Raw genomic sequence first — 17,223 nt, forward strand, 5'->3', positions numbered from 1 at the left:
TTCGAATATCTCGTTTTACTCAATTTAAGGTTATTTTTTTAAGACAAGGGACGGGGAATGCGACTAGAATATTTTTAAAAATTAAGTTTTTTCCATATGAGCCAAAAATGAATTAATTTTATGAATCTATTCGGTGGGCGATGTAAAATAAAATCACATATATCTAACACTGGGAAGTTTACGCTGGAAGGGGGAAAAGGGTATTTAGTTAAAAAGTACGAAATATAAATTATAATTATATCTTAACATCTGCTTCCTAATTTTTATTTCTTATTTCTACTTTGCTTACTAATTTTATAATTTTAGTTACATAAAAAATAGATTACACAGGTTAATTAAAAACCATAATGATGACGTAGAATCATAACGATACAAAAAAAAATATAATTTGGATCCAAATGTATTGAGAATCGAATAAATTTATGGACTTCAATCTGTCTGATTAACAATTATGTTGAGATGTAGATTAAAAAAATTAATACTTACATTATTGATAGAATTAATTAAAAATAAAAAAAATTAAATACCTGTGTACTATCATTCAACTATATTTACAAAAAAAAAAAAGATTATTCGCGAAATATTTTCTTTTCTGCAAATTACTTACAATTTACATTCCTTAGAATAGAATAAAGCTAGATATAGTGATTCGTATATCTTTGCTCTTCATTATATGTTATGTACAATCAATGTATTCTCTAAACATTTTTGTTAATATAGTATTGTCAGCTGTTCATCCTTCCTGTGTCTTTATCAATATGTCTCTTATTCTGTATTTTAAAATGATCTCACAATTTCCTATAAAGTTTGCAATTATTTTGTCAATTTTACTTCGAACATAATCTCCGTTTAGTCACCATCGTAATTCTTGTAACAATTTTGTCATTTCAATTTTTTTTTTTATTTTATTCAATCAAATTTGATGTACTAAGGTTTAACATCAAAGTAGTAAAATAAATACATACACCAGAATATATTAACTAACAATATTTACAATTCTATATGAGTCAAGCATTCGATCTATTTGCCTTAGGGTTTATTTTTTAATTTTACATAACACAACCCAACCCTATATATCAGCGAATAATTCTTCATCTGTAACTAATGACATTTGTGATCAAAGCATTACATTTACCTATTAGCCAGTCTAATAATTTGGTCACAAATATAATCATGAACAGTGAAATATATTTAATGTCTATTTACATCGCCAAAGTCACTTGTGTTTGTCAGGAAAGAGATATCAAAAGACTCACTGCAAGCACAAAGCAGTGGGCGGGCGACGTGGGCGCGAACGCTTGTCCTCCGCGCTGCATGGCCGCCGGGTACTCCCCTGACAAAGGAAAAATGGAATTTGCTTCTTTGGCAAAAATTAAAACTGTTCTCAAATAAACCAACAACATGCTATGGTATAAAGAACAGATAAATATAATTAACAATAAGTTTTCAATACAATCTCCAATTGACAAGTGAATAAAAATGTGTTTAATTCTGAAAAAACTAATCGTGGATTTTTGAGACCAGAATCTCAGATATATGTTATACAGAAATTATGATCTGAGAAACCAACGTTAAGTAACCTTCACTAAAAGTCTTGTCTAATAGCAACACCAAAATTCTTAATTGCAATTTGTACTTCGTTGGTTATGAGTTAGAAACATAAAACGTAATTTTAAGATCGATCGTTTCATTAACTTGATTTATTGCCGTTGCTTTAATAGCATTAACAGGAATAAAAAAAATACTTTGATTGAAATGATGACTGACAAGCCTTATATTTATTATTAGAAGTACTCACCATTTAAAACGTGAACCATAACACTTTTGGATTGTGCGTTGCTTGGATTACATTGGTAAGTGCCTGAATCCGACGGCCTCGCTTGTTGAATCAGTAAGAAAGACGTGGTTGTTTCCCCCTTCTCCGTTACAACCGACACGCCGCCTCGAGGGGAATCGTAGCTAATAATCTGTTGGAAAATATAACGGTATAAAATAACAACAACAGAAAGAATGTATAATAGCTTTATGGTTACGAGTAGCGTCAAGGGAATTGAGCAGTGATTTCTGTTTTAATAAATTCGTAGATTATTATTATTATTTGAATACTAACATGTTGATTGTCAAAATACTCAGTATTATTTATTAAATATTTTTGATTATTTTTATTTTGAGTTTAGAAAATATTCAATTATATATCTCTCGTAAAATTATATTCTTTTTTACAATTTTACATCAGTTCTAAAAGAATAAGTATAATTAGTGAATAATTTTACCGCATCATTGTGATTCCAGAAAATGTAGGCCGGAGGTTCCGGCGAGTAAAGAACCACGCATGTTAGATTTATGGTGCTCCCCCGATCTATATAAAGGTCTGGACCACCAATTATCTCCGTCGTTGGCTCTGAAAAAATATAGCGTAGTCACTTTGTTGTGATAATTCAACGAAGCTAATTATTCCTTGGCTGCAAAATGTTTTTCCTTTATACGGCTTAACATTTTACCCGCTTACTTTGTAATTAAATAAAAGTACGTAAACATCTTCCTTAATTAAATGCGTTGCGAATTAATTATAAGCAAGACGTTATTTGTTATCAAGCCCGAAAGCAGCGCCCTACGGAGCTTTAACTACCGGATAATAAACAACCCGCCATAAACATTGTTAATTAAACCAAATTGTTAGATAAAATCTAAAAAAAAATTGAAACTCAAACAATTGTAAAAAAACGGCTGAATATAAAATGATGAAATAAAAATTTTCTATTCATTAATTGTCTTATTTCACCCATATAACGTTTTTGTGTTTTTACATTTGCCGTGTTGATTCGTACTTGGTATATTTGCTTATTTTCACCAAACAATAACATTAGTCCAGCCATGTTACGAGTAAAGGCATATTGTAATATATCTTTTGCACGTTATTAAAGACTGTTCTATTGAGATTTACTATAATTAAGGTTATATTAGCTGTATTATTTAAAGGTGAATTATTAAAAGCCTCATTATAGAAATTGGTTTCCATTCCAAAAGGTAAGTCAGAATATACCGCAAATGCTTATTATAATGTATATTGCGGAGGCGTGCTCTTTGCCAGGTTAAATCGACCCATTCGCCCTGCAGCAACTTTCATAGTATAAGCATTGCTTTACCACGTGAATTATCAAATAGTTTTAGTTCAATTAACATAAATGTTTTAGGGTTTCATAAATATAATAAGTTAGTAATTATTATTTTTCAAATTTTCAAATTTAAAATTTTAGAATTCAAATTTTTCAACATTTGTTCGACGTCTGCACTGCATATGGTAAGGTTCGTATTTTGTTTATTTCTGTTTAGTTCCTCAATGTGATCGTACCTCAAAAAAAATATAATAAAATATTGACTCTAATTAACAATGAATAAAAAATCACAAATCATACTAATATTATAAATGCGAATGTTTAGATGGTTGATGGATGTTTCTTTGAAACTACGGAACGGCTCAACGGATCTGGATGAAATTTGGCACAGATGTAGAACATAGTCTGGAAGAACACATAGGCTACTTATTAATTCTGCGAGGACGGAGTCTAAGGACGGACGGAGCTAGCAATTTATAATTGAAATCAAACATACGTAGACCGACCTAGCTATATGATTATGGGCAAACTAATTTTGTTTCAACTCGCACCGATTCGCGTGCACAGCGTAATAACATCGAACTAATTAAGTTGTTTAAACGCAATAGCTGGCAAAGTTGTGTAAAGACAATATTTGGGGCAGAGTTTAGAATTCTCATGTGTAACATCAGCTTTAAAGTTTTAACATACATTTATAGATAGATTAGAAAAGATAGGCACCAAAAGAAGAATTACACTGTAATTGAGGAGATATAAGTCTTCAGGAGATGACAGATATTGTCAATAGTTTTTTTACTGTTTTCAAGATTTAGGTATTAAGAAGTTTAACTTTGTATGGATTGTTCAGAAAGTCTAACATTTGCGCTACGGACTTTTAATATAACGATCAGAACTTTCTAATCCCAGTAGAACTAATCACGTTACTAATCCACTTCAACTATTGAATTTCTTTTTTTCGAATTTATGTGAATCGTTAAATTTTTATATAAATTATGCTCAAGCAATGAGAAAATTACTACCTATTTGCCATTCAAATTATGCAAATCACATATAGTAAGTCTTTCGCACATATAATAACATAGTTACGATTAAAATGGCAAATCAAAACGACGAAAATGTTAAAGATGTCAGGATCCTAGTAATGATTGTTCAAGTCTGACCAATTTTAGAAGCATCTTCAGAATTTCATGTTCATTATCTACCACTTAAATACAATACAAAAATGTTTAAATACATACCAACAACATTCAAATGTATGAAATGACTCATGTGCGGGGTCGTTGAAATCTGGCACTCATAAATACCAGAATCCCTGTGCTGAGGATATTTTATCTGAAACAATTGTTTCCAATTACATTATTATGTCAAATATAAACTCGCTCGACTGCTTAACAATGTTTAACAGTCTACTGAACAATTTTCAACAACTGGTATGTATTTCAACGCATTTATTTTTCACAAAATATTATCTTAGAATATTACGCTACTTTCTTAAATATTTATTCTTTTGTATCCCTTCATGAAATATTTTAGTCTGTTATTTTTGACTAATATTATTTATTATTTCACTACTATATAGTGCTAATTGAATTTGCCGTAGCTCAAATAACTTCATTTAAAAAACCTTTAACACCTGCAATTAGACATTATTTTAAACTAGTAAACCGTTAAAACAAACGCACTCTACCGGCCCGGAACGTACATCATTAAAAAATTAATATCAATAACAGCGCCATCTATTGTTAGCTAGTCTTCACTCACCTGTAAAGTCCAATCCTCGGAATGTGGGAGGTGGATCGCTCTAAATCTCTGATCACTTGTATACGTGTATCTGCCAACCGTCAATAAATGGATGTCTCTGTGCCGAACCCACGACACTTGCATGTTCAGCTAGAGCAGATATAAACTTATAATGGTACAAACAAAATGCTGAAAATGGCACTATTGAAATCTAAAGACTGGAGAAGAAGTGGGAAAATAATTGTTATGGAAAATAATTTTTACTACATTATTAACCTTTAACTATGGACGCGCGGTCTGACAGACCGCTCTCGTTTCTGAAAATTGTATTTACCCTACTTCCCCTCACTCCTCGCTCTTGTGACGTTTAGTAGCTTCGACTTTAGTGGCGAAACGACTGTGAAGAGAAGAAGTTGCATCGCTGGCTGCAATTTGGCTGAGAAATTTTGTTTTAAATTTCGCCTGCGGTCTGTGAGACCGCGAGTCCACGTTTTCAATACAAATATTTATTGACTGCGATTATATTTTTTATAGGTTATAAGCAAAAAAAATATCAAAAAACATAAAACCGAGTACTTCTGCGGCTAAACTAACTTCAAGGTCAATGTGGGACGGCCCAACAGATGTCAAAAAAAAAAAAAACACGTTGACGATCCTTCATTTGAAGATGAAATTAATCAAATGCTTTTCGAGTCAGATTAATCTGAAGATGAAAACAACTTTGCCGTTTGTTTAGCATTTGCTGTAGACATCAAACCTGAAATTATTCACTTCTATAACTCCACTAAAGGAGGAGTAGACGAGACTGACAAGAAATGTTCTATATATAGTAGTAGCCGTAGAACAAGAAGGTGGCCTATGGTCATTTTCTATAGGATACTGGACTTGTGTGCAGTGAGTGCACATTTTACATAATCAGCATCAGCGCAAAGCAATAGAAAGAAGGAATTTTCTTAAGAAATTAGCCTCCTTGGTCGTACCACATATGCAAAGATGTGTAATCCATTTAAACCTTATATTTGCCAAAGGAATTGCATATGACATTGAAGCGCGTTTTAGGAGCAGATCTGCATATTGCGGAGCCCCCTACTTTAGAAATCGAGTGTTCGAAACGAAAGACCTACCGAATCTGTCCACCTAAACTAAAGAGGAAGACTAACTACACTTGTGTTGGCTGTAAAAAAGCTATATGCCTTCAGTGTTCTAAGCCTTTGTAAAATGACTGTCAATAATTTTACTGATATTGGACCGTTGTCAGAATTTTTATGTTTCAAGTTTAGAAGTTGATTTTTTGTTTTTTATGTTTGGTATAGTATATACTTACAGATTAATGTGTTTTTTTTTTCAAGAAGTAATTTTTTTTTAAGTTGTAGTCTCTAATTTGATCTAAGGCAATTTAAGACTGAAAAGTGCCCTAAATGTGATTTACATCATTATTAAGAAAATAAATGAATATAAGCTAAATTACATATTAGAATCTTTTAATTTGATAATCTTTAGGCACGTCAAAAATAAAAAAAAAAAATAAAATGGCAGTTTTCTTAAAAATATTACTTGAAGTTATAGCGGTCCGTGAGACCTCGCGTCCATGGTAGTGTTACAATATTTTGATGTCCACAGTTAAAGGTTAAGAAGAAAAAATGGGTACTTCCATCACCTATTACGAAGAAGCGAAAGATTCACTTGAAAATTATTCTGATTTAAGTATTTTCATCGAACTCATTTATATTAAGAAGTACTTATTTATGAGGGTAGAACTATGAATTAGTTTTCTTATTTATAAAATTTAATAATAATAGGTGAGTTCGCTCTCAAGTATATCTAATAAGCTGATTTAAAATGAATTATATAAATTGAGAATGTCGGAATTCAGAAATTCTCTAAATGAGAAAAGAAAGAACTATTATTTTCCCTCATTCTATTGTTACTTAAATAACAAAATCAAACATTTTTACCTACAGATTTTGCCACAGAAACAGGTTATAAAATTACTGTAGTTTTTATATAAAAAAAAAAAAATCAGTTTACTAGCTTTATTATGATACAGAAAGTACCTAGAAATTGCTTGGCTTGCAAATATAACTCTGGTCACGTACGACTGATGCTTCTTTAAAACTTATTCCAAGCACTTTATATAAGTTTTTGAATCAAACTTCTAGTAGAAATATACATATTTAAAGTGTTACATTTATGGTAGTACAGTACAGTTCTAGCCTTACATTGTACATTGTTATTCAAGTACAAGAACTCAACACTTAATTTTAGACTTCAAGTTACGCTCGTAAGTCGCTTGAGAGTAATTTCTAACAATTTTCAAGACGCCATTAGCGTCGTGCTTTGCTGTAATTAGAGCCACCAACAGTGGATGCGGTTAAGTAATTGGACATTACCCGCACTAATTTATATGAAGGGGGATACGTCACTAAAAACTCTTGTTATATATTATTGACATATGCAATATTAAACAAATTTAAACAGATTTAAATATTTTATTTTTAAATACAATAAGATTTAAGTTTTTATATAGGTATGTTTGTTTTGTGTATAGTAATAATAGTTAAATGATAATTAAGTAATCTCTAATCCTGATTATCCTATTGGAATAAAACTTTTGTTAAGCTTGTTAGCCCCGTATAATGTATTATGTACAGTCAGGGCCCTTCGAGGTGTTTCACTTACAGATTTTTTTTGCAATGAGACAAACTTCCCCCTTTCTTACTAAATATCATTTAGGTAGCAGTGAGTTATGCAGACATCATAATATTAAAAAGCAATTAGTCGTATACTAATGATCGGCTTTTTTGTTACAAATAAATTTAGAAACCTCTCCTATTGGTTATTGTTTCCGGGACGTCTTCTCAATGTTTACAAAGCGTTCTTACGACTGTCGCCTTTAAGGTGGAATACCGCCAGATTTCCGGATAGTACATTGGCAGTATAAGTCGGCGGGTACAACAACTCCAGTAACTCGTTATATTTCCTTATTCATGTATAAGATGTGGCATCGCTTAATGAGAGTTTTATTTATAAAGTCTGACTTACAATGGGCAGTCTTTAGAGTTGCATTGTGCTATTGTTGTATTTCATTTTAAAATGTGCATTACTTTGTATACCGCTATGTAAATTGGACGTTGGCTTCAGAATAAAAGGAAACTCGTTACTGGAAGCGTGTGCGCTTAAATTAAATCTTACTTATTTACATCATTGTCTGCAGAAACGTTTACGGGCACAATAATAACGTGAGACTGAAAAAGCTTATAAAATCCTATCACTGTTTACTGATGTTTTAGTAGAAGTTATTATGAACGCATTTATTAATTTGAAATTTAATTCATCTATTCTTACTCTTTGCATTTACAAACCGTTAAACCGATTATGATAAAATTTGGGTAACTTAATCTATAAACGTTTTTGGACTATAAAAATCATGTTTAAACTTGACCTTTTATCCCTTGATTTTCGTCTTCAATGTGTATGCACTTACCGTCTTATTTCCTAGATTTTTAACTCGGCAATTTAGGTAAGCTGTTTTGCCGAGTAGTGCTGTGACGTTTTTCGACATCGCCAAGTCGAAGTATGGTCCGGTGCGAGGCGTGGGTCGCGGCCCGTCGCCGGCGGGTCCGGCTCGGATCGCATTATCGGATCCGGGCGGGGACGTCGCCGACGCGTTGCCGGAAACGCCCTTGCCTAGTTCGCGCTGCGCCGACGATACTGCGTCAAATTAAATGATTTGTATAAAATGGGAGCGAACAAAATGGATTTATCGTGTTTGATACTTGATTTAATTATAATAAGAAAGCAAGTATATTGTGATTGTGGGTGATAACGACAATGATAATATTACGTTGAAAAAAAAACTGTCTTAAAGGATGAAAATTTGAAATGCCGTCATTTATCAATATTATAAGTATAATACATATTTCTGAATCAAAATAAGCCCATTGCTTCAAACATTCTCAAATATGCCTCATTTATCCGGGGAACATTATTAAGACCCTTCAGGGCGTATTTACGACATTTAGTGGCTCTTGTCACTGTTAAATGACATGTCATTTCGGCATCCGACGGCTACGCGGCCTTTATATCGTACGAAGTACAACTCATCCCTTTCCATCTTAAAATTATGGCAATTTGACAGTAATTGCCGTTATCGACTTGTGGTTTTCTCCAAAACATGCTTACATAAGTTTGTTGCGATTTTTACGTTGTATTTGACATGACAGCTGCTTCAAAAATATGATTGTGCTTAAAAATCCGCAATCAATATTTGTAACAAGTAAGAGATAGAGCATACTGTAAGGTACATTTTGAGAGCGTAAACTTGTATACAAATTTCTGTACTTAAAAACGTGTATAAATTAATTTTCTTTGTTATAATATTCTCTTTACACGATAAACAAAATAAATCTTGTATTTATCTAAAACTTTAGTCCGCATCAGTCCATTAGACAGGCAGTTGTAATCCGCACGGCCCTGCGGCCGACAACTGTGACATAGCCGTCTCGACTTTTCGACGAATTTCATTTAAATTTCAAAGCTTAGAAAGTATCAAGTACAACAAAGCCAGGTAATTTAATTGAAGCGATTCTTTCAATAACTTTCTAAAATATATTAGGTAAGATTTTTTTTTCGTCATTGTTTTAATTAATTTACAAGTTTTCACTACAGAAACATATATGCAGAAACATATTGACAACCTTCTCATTTTCTTTAAAAATAGAGATAACATGAAACTAAGAAGATAATGTTAGTAACAGTATGTTTAGATCTAATTTAGAAAATAACATATTTTACTTCGGAAAAAACTTGTTTCATTGTGTGCTCAGCAAAGGAGCGGAACTAGTTAACGGCGTCAGTTTTTGACCAATGTAACGTAAAATTGGTATAGTGAATAAGCACTTACCTACATTGACGTAATAACGTGACCGCTTAACATTTGGTGGGATTGTGAACAACTGCTATTTTATTTATTATTAAAAAAACTTGCTATTTATATATTATTTAACTCATCAATAGACTATTATTATAATAACTAGTGATCAATTGCAAACTTTGCATATTTAAAACATTAGGTTTAATTTTAAAATACAATGATATGAGAAAATTATTATATTTATGCAATACTAAGTACTAATATACTGTTCTTATGAAACGGTATTCTTACCAGGGATTCATACAGCCTAATCGTGGTAAAAATCCCGTTTCTTACGAACAGTATATTAGTAAAAACTACGACAGTTTGAAGTAATACTGTATGCTAGTACATACGAAGATAATAAAGAAAGGAAGGGAACGCGTGGGGCGCTGTTATTATTAATAGTATTGAATAACATAAAATAACAGTATACGAGGGTCGCAACAACGTACAAGGGTGATATGTAAAGGAATAAATCACGAAGAAAAGGTTATATTACCGCTTTCTTCTAATGTCCGATTTACTTAACTATGAAGTCATATATTAATCGTAATAAATTGACTGAAATGTTTTAAATTTTACATATTTATTGTATTAAAGAATATTAGATCATTTTTTTAAACATTTTGTAAAATATTTTATAACATTAATCCTTTATGAAATTCTTAATAAAATATTATTATGCTAATAACTAACAATATTTCACACGTTGAAAGTAAAAAGTATTTTTATAATTTTCTATGAAATAAATTCTATCTTACTAATATTATAAATGCGAATGTTTAGATGGATGGATGGATAGAATTTCAAACAAACGAAGGTATATCCGGAACGGCTAAACGGATCTTGATGAAATTTGGCACAGATGTAGAACATAGTCTGGAAGAATACATAGCCTACTTCTTCCGTTTTTTTTAATTCCGTGCGGACGGAGTCGCGGGCGACACCTAGTATTTTTATATTCTCTGAAATTGTATGGTTTACATTTAAGACTAAACCATTTTAGTACACTGATGATTTATAGATATAGCGTAGAACAAAATAAAAGCTCGAGACGATTCGTTGTAATAAAACTGACCATTACCAAAGTAAACAATATTAGTGAAGGAGTCATAGTAATAAATCTCAACTGAAATGTCCTATTTGCGAAAGCTATATAAAGGTCGGAGATTATTTACATCGTATACCTACTAATATAACAAGATTTTATTAAATTATACATGAAATTTTCATAAAATATACAACTAGATATAAGAGACCAGAGAAATTGATATTTTATATTTTAAATGCCGAAATACCTACACAGAGAACCTACAATGTATAGTCAATGAACATTGCCGCATTGGGAAGTGTTAAATTATATCTAAAAACCCTACGTATCGTAAAAAAACTACACTAAGGAACTATTCAAAAGACTACCAAATAAATCTAATTGCGTACGAGACTTATAAAGTGAAAATTCATAGAGAACAGTAACAAGCACATCGTGTAACACAGCCACGTTGCTTGTTTGGATAAACGCTAATCTAACTTCTTAAAGTTAATATAACTTTCCTTGTTTCGTATTCGCATGAACATATTTTAGAATGCCATGAATAATAAAATTGACTTCAATGTAATGCTTTGAATAATAAATAGATGTAATGGGTTTTTAATAGCATCTTACGTAATGTTTCGAAGTCTATCGATTTAATACAAATTACAGTATTAACATTAATACAAAATTCACCATTTTTAAAGTTACATGTTATACTTTTCGTAGAAAAAAATGTACAGATTGATGTGTATCCTGGATTTGTGAATGGATTGAAGCGCTTTAAACTCTAAGCGACATATCAGATATTTAGGTTGCTGTTGCGATCCTTTCTCTATTAAAATTTAATTATTTAATTAATAATACTTGAGTTGTCGCCCTAAAATAATTCAGCGGCAAAAGTACAAACCAGTTTATATATATATATATATATATATACTTGAGAGTCATAAACCTGTTTTAAAAATTATTCAGTTACACACATGAATACAAAAACCTATTGTAATTTGATTAAAAGCTCTGTTTGCCGTATTGAGGACTCCAACGCTAAATATCTGCGGTTAATTAGTGAAAACTGCGCAGTTGTTCTACTGCAGGAAAGTTATCTGCAGTTTGACTAATCACTGCGAAATTTATAATTATTGTTAAATAATATAATTAAATAAATGTTCATCTAATTAAGATATCACTTATCGAACTTTATCTACCTTTATTTAAAAAGGATAGTTAAAAGTTGTAACCTAATCCAATCTACACATTTCCAGCAGTGACGTTTCTTAAATCTTCCAAATTTATATTCCACATCGGGTTATTAACTTCTCTGCTTACTCTAATAAGATATTTGTGACGCTTAAATATTAGGTTTTTTTTTTTAAATGTAGGAAACGAGCAAACGTCCACCTGAATTCGCCGAAATAGCGAAGCGACCGTTGGCCCTAGACATCCGCAAATGCAGATGGGATGTCTACTTGTAATCAACGGAGAAGTGGACGCACAGAAAGAGGATATTTGCCCTTCCTATGCGTCCCCTCTTCCGCCATATCCACTTCCCTTATCCATTCTTTCCTAATAAAAAAGTATTTGAAAGGAAAGAGGACTAAAATTAGGTATTGTATTTATAACATACATTTGCGTTTCTGAATGTTACATACCTTTGTAATATATGTCTACAGTTTCGTAACAAAGTTAATTGGGTTAGTGTACGTAAGGAATCGTCGGCGACCTACTTGCGATCGTGAAGCTAATAAGAAACTCGCCTCGTGTTATTATGTCGGTCTACATAGTTGTTTCGAGGCTGAATGTCGTTATACCGAATATGGCACACTTCATAGAATTCAATTTAATTTTACTTTATAAATACAATTTCGTGGTTAAGTTTCCTTTCGGCATACTTACAGTTGAAGTTATTATAAACTGTGTATGAAGTAAACTTTTTTTGATGTAAAATAGTTTGGACATGGCAAGGAATAGTAAATTTGATTCTGCCACAGTATGTGAAACTAATTATACGTAGCAATGTGGTATCAAACAAATATTGTGTGATAATTACGGTAATCTAATTGTTAGGTACAGGTAAGTATAATTTGTATTGATAACATGTATTGCCGTCGCGGCTGTAAGGTGCAGTCTGCTGGCGCGGGTCCGGCGCCGGGGTTGGGTCGTGACTTCGCCGTGACGTCGCTCGAGATCCGCCAGGCAAGTACAACTCGTATATGTAGGTACCTGTTGTTACTCGCGGTAACACTAATATATTTTTTACATAAATTACTAATCGGTAGATCATCTTTCGTAGTATTGCTTAGTATATTAAATGAATTTTAACCTAAACATAACTACTACCTTTCACCTTAAATGAAATTGACTATTCCTTAAATTATAATTTCTTAAGCTATGTTTTGTGGTCACTGCATTATGTATGCGGTCATTATATTCTGTGGTCACTTTAATATTCAACTTATTGGTCGGATAATCGCTCAATTACGTGTGTGGCAAAGAAATTTTATTTTCTGTGGCTAATAATTATGTTTATCGAGTTCAGAATAGGTTGGATTTTTAGCTACATTTATTTAACCTAAAAATTAGTTCTAGGACTTAATAGTTTTAATAAAACAGAACGTTACTACGCCAAGATTATGTCGGTTCGGATATTTTTTTAAATAAAATTTCGCTTTTCATCTCATTATAACAGTGGTAGACGCTAGTACAACATCTGTTGCAAGAATTGGTTGGCGCGCCCGGTGCAATACCACGACCACACAGAAGCCTGGCGTTAAGTGAAAAAAATTCCGCGCACAGTCTGATAACTGTGATGCCAGAGGCGTAATTTTAGTCTTCTTTCCCTTCCTACCCTGTTCTTTTAAGGAAAGCGTGAGAATGGTCCTCGTTTTCGCGTCTCCGTCGATTAAAGGTAGACAACGCATTGCAGATGGCAATTGCGAATTCTATGCGCAGCGATAGCTTCTTTATTTTGGCGATTTTAGATGGCGCGCTGATTTAATCTCTCAGGATCAATCTCAGGCCATCTATTCATACAATTTTTTTATGTATAAAAAGATCAACTAATGAATTACAAAACACAATTTTTGCAACTAAAAAAATACTTTCGTGTAAGTCAATATAAAATCTTCACCAGTTATAAACCTCATTAGAAGTCTTTTAGCGATTTTAAATAAAATCACTGCGATTGGGATTGATTTCGTAGAGGTAAAACACTTGTTTTAGTACTTACTGAACACCAACTCCAATCACAAATTTCCTTCATCTTTAGTGTGCAAGCTTAAACTCAACATAACTATTTTAATTATTTTGCAGATAAACTTTTCGTACTGCGCAATTGCTATTACAGTTGTAAAGTTTACCAAAGTTCATTGTATCGTATCCTAAAGCTTTTAAATAATGGATGTAATATTTAAAACCTTCTATTTTTTATACAAAATAAATAATAATCTAAAGTTTCTTATGATTAATATTTTTATTTTCGCAACTTACAGATTTTACTAAATTGTTAAAGCATGCTATTTGAAGGAGTTTTATTCTCTTGTTACATCAATAAAACTTCCTGATATTCCAGATATTTCTGATCTTAATTCAACCTTTCGACTAAACGTTTATAAAATCTATGGCAATTTGAGTTTAGAAACATAAAACTATATTTGACTTTGTTAAATAAGTTACTAAACTCCAAAACTTTGTGGTTGGAACCCGAAAATTTGTTCTCGTCCTGTAATAATTGCGTTTGCAAACAATTTACGAGCCCGTTTAGTTTTCTCTGAATAAAAAAAACTTTGGAAAGCTGTAATTCTAAAACACAAATGGTGAATTTTGGCTCTGACCTTTATTACAAGTTGAATTGATAGTGACTTTATATATAGTACTTATTAATATTAATTACATTTTGATTTTTAAGCAGCTGCTAAATTATTTTTATCGCAAAATGTAGCAAAATATAATCATCCTCATCATCATCAGCTCACTATAAATCCTATGTTAGGGGTGACTAGGCCGTAGTCAACCATACTGGCCCACTGACCCGAGTTCATTGACTTCACACATATTGAATTTCTTCTCAGATATGTGCAGCATCACAATGTTTTCCTTCACCGTAAGAACGACGAATAAGTGTAAATATAAAAATCGAAAAACACATTTATATATGGGTGGATTCAAACCCAGGGCCTCCAGATTACAAGTCAAGTGCTTAACCTCTAAGCCACCTCTCACGATCTCAAAACAAAATATACAAGTTGTCAAATTGTTTCTTCTTACTGGCATTGAAAACTAGTATCGCAATTTTTTTTTGCTTTTTTTAATAATATCGTAATAAAATTTATAAATCACCTAAAGAAAATCTGTAGGAAGTTATTTATAACAAGATAAAATATACTGAAAGAATTAATCTACAAAATAGACATGAATGATTATGTCATACTTTTGTACCAACAAACATACTTTTCCTTTATAAAAACGCTTACCTATTGTCATCACAAAAATAAAATAAATAACTATTGTTCGTAAACTGAGTTGTACTTTTTAGCCGACTTCAAAAAGAAGGAGGTTATCAATTCGACTGTATTTTTTTTTTTTTTTTTTTTTTTTTATGTGTGTTACCGCGAAACTCGGCCCCTGGTGGTCCGATTTTGATAAAAAATATTTTAATCGAAAGGAAGTGCTTGCAGGTGGGTCCCATTTTTTTGTTTTTTTTTTTAAATAACTAGAAGACTAGTAGATTTTGAATATAGCTTCAAAATTTGTTGCGGAAATTAGGGACATTTTTGCTTTCAGCGCTTACGTAGGCTAAACTATAGGACCTACATAAAAATGATGTATGGCGAATTGTAGCTCTTTAAATGTGCTAAATAAAAGTCCGCGATAGCATATATCTATCTTTTATAGTTTTCTCACAATAACCATTTTTTTCTTTAGAAACATTAATTAAATTCATGCCCTATTTCCGACGCTATTATTCAAGTTCAGTATTAACCGTTATGTAAATAAATATGTTCATTATCAAGAGAATTAAATGTAGATTATATTTGCAATTGAAACTATATCATTCTGTCTAATAGTTTAGGAGATATCGTAAGAATAAAATTACGCGGAAACGAAAAATGCTACATCGCGTTACAATGAATAGCACAAATTTGCTTTCTGGGCTTACGTAGGTCAAACTATATGACCTACATTAAAATGATGTATCGAGTAATTATAGATCCTTAAATTTGCTAAATAAAAGTCTCAGGTGGCATATATCTATCATCTATGGATGTCTCACAAAAACCATGTTATTATGAACAAACTTCGATTAAATTGCACACGAAAAACAGCGTCGTAAGCTTACGGCGCTATTATATTATATTCGATATGAATCCTTATCCAAATAAATATGTTTGATGGCTAGAGTATTAAAAGCAGATTACATTAGCCTTTAAACTATGTAATTCTGATCAATAGTTTGGAAGATATTAAATTATTAAAAACTACGCGCATTCGAAAAATGCTACTGCGGCGCGCGGCTGGACAAAATTAAAGGCACGCTACTATGTATTAGTTCGTTAATTTTCAATTTGTATACCGATTTTGATAATTATTTCATTGTTTAAAGGATAAGTGGTTATCTGGTGTATTCTAAATTAGTTTTTGAATTGAAGTACACACATATTAAATAGGAAAGTCCTTTTCTTTATTTGTCTTATTTATGTCCTTATACGTATTAAGGAAATTTGTAATTAAACTTCAAATTCACTAAAAATTGAGAAATAAAACAAACATTTTAAGAAAAAAAAATAGCCGACTTCAAAACAAAAAAAACTATCTCAAACAAAATGCGCTCAAAAGTAACTTAAAAAAAAACAATTTCAAACAAAATGCACTCAAAAGTAACGTAAAAAAACAATTTCAAACAAAATTCACTCAAAAGTAACATAAAAAAACAATTTCAAACAAAATGCATTCAAAAGTACCATAAAAAACAATCTCAAACAAAATACACTAAAAAGAAACAAAATAATGTCATGAAAACTTCTTTCTTTCTTTCTTCTCTCTTTCAAAAACCCTCTAAACTCTAAAGAAAGTTCTCTTCTTTCTTGTAACATGTCTATATTGTATAATTATTGTTATTTTGGAGTCGGTTTCGGCCTAAGTAGGGACATAAACGTAAGTATGTCTAATACATCTCAAATATAAAATGTCACCTATTTACTTCGGCCGACACCGACTGCGAAATAACAATAATTATACAATATAGACATGTTACAAGAAAGAAGAGAACTTTCTTTAGAGTTTAGAGGGTTTTTGAAAGAGAGAAGAAAGAAAGAAAGAAGTTTTCATGACATTATTTTGTTTCTTTTTAGTGTATTTTGTTTGAGATTGTTTTTTATGGTACTTTTGAATGCATTTTGTTTTTTTAGACACGGAAACGT

The 17,223-nt window shown here is 31.6% G+C and overlaps 1 protein-coding gene across 3 annotated transcripts in view; it reads right to left on the reverse strand.

Moving 5' to 3' along the window:
* Window positions 1-579: 579 nt before the first annotated feature.
* The window catches only part of LOC106715680 (lachesin), a 36,730-nt gene continuing 20,086 nt past the window's right edge, over window positions 580-17,223 (reverse strand). Inside the window, exons 3-8 of one of the 3 annotated variants that reach the window (XM_014509014.2) lie at window positions 8,341-8,567; window positions 4,878-5,006; window positions 4,355-4,448; window positions 2,274-2,401; window positions 1,799-1,967; window positions 580-1,333 (exon numbers count right to left, since the gene is read on the reverse strand). In XM_014509014.2, coding sequence (XP_014364500.1) covers window positions 1,230-1,333; window positions 1,799-1,967; window positions 2,274-2,401; window positions 4,355-4,448; window positions 4,878-5,006; window positions 8,341-8,567 — 851 coding nt within the window. In that variant the 3' untranslated portion in view covers window positions 580-1,229. Of the gene's footprint in view, window positions 1,361-1,798; window positions 1,968-2,273; window positions 2,402-4,354; window positions 4,449-4,877; window positions 5,007-8,340; window positions 8,568-17,223 lie in introns of all 3 variants that reach the window. The other 2 variants (XM_014509013.2, XM_014509012.2) reach the window with 2 other exon arrangements.

Source organism: Papilio machaon, chromosome 5 (assembly GCF_912999745.1).
Source record: "Papilio machaon chromosome 5, ilPapMach1.1, whole genome shotgun sequence".
In the NCBI taxonomy this organism is placed as follows: domain Eukaryota; kingdom Metazoa; phylum Arthropoda; class Insecta; order Lepidoptera; family Papilionidae; genus Papilio; species Papilio machaon.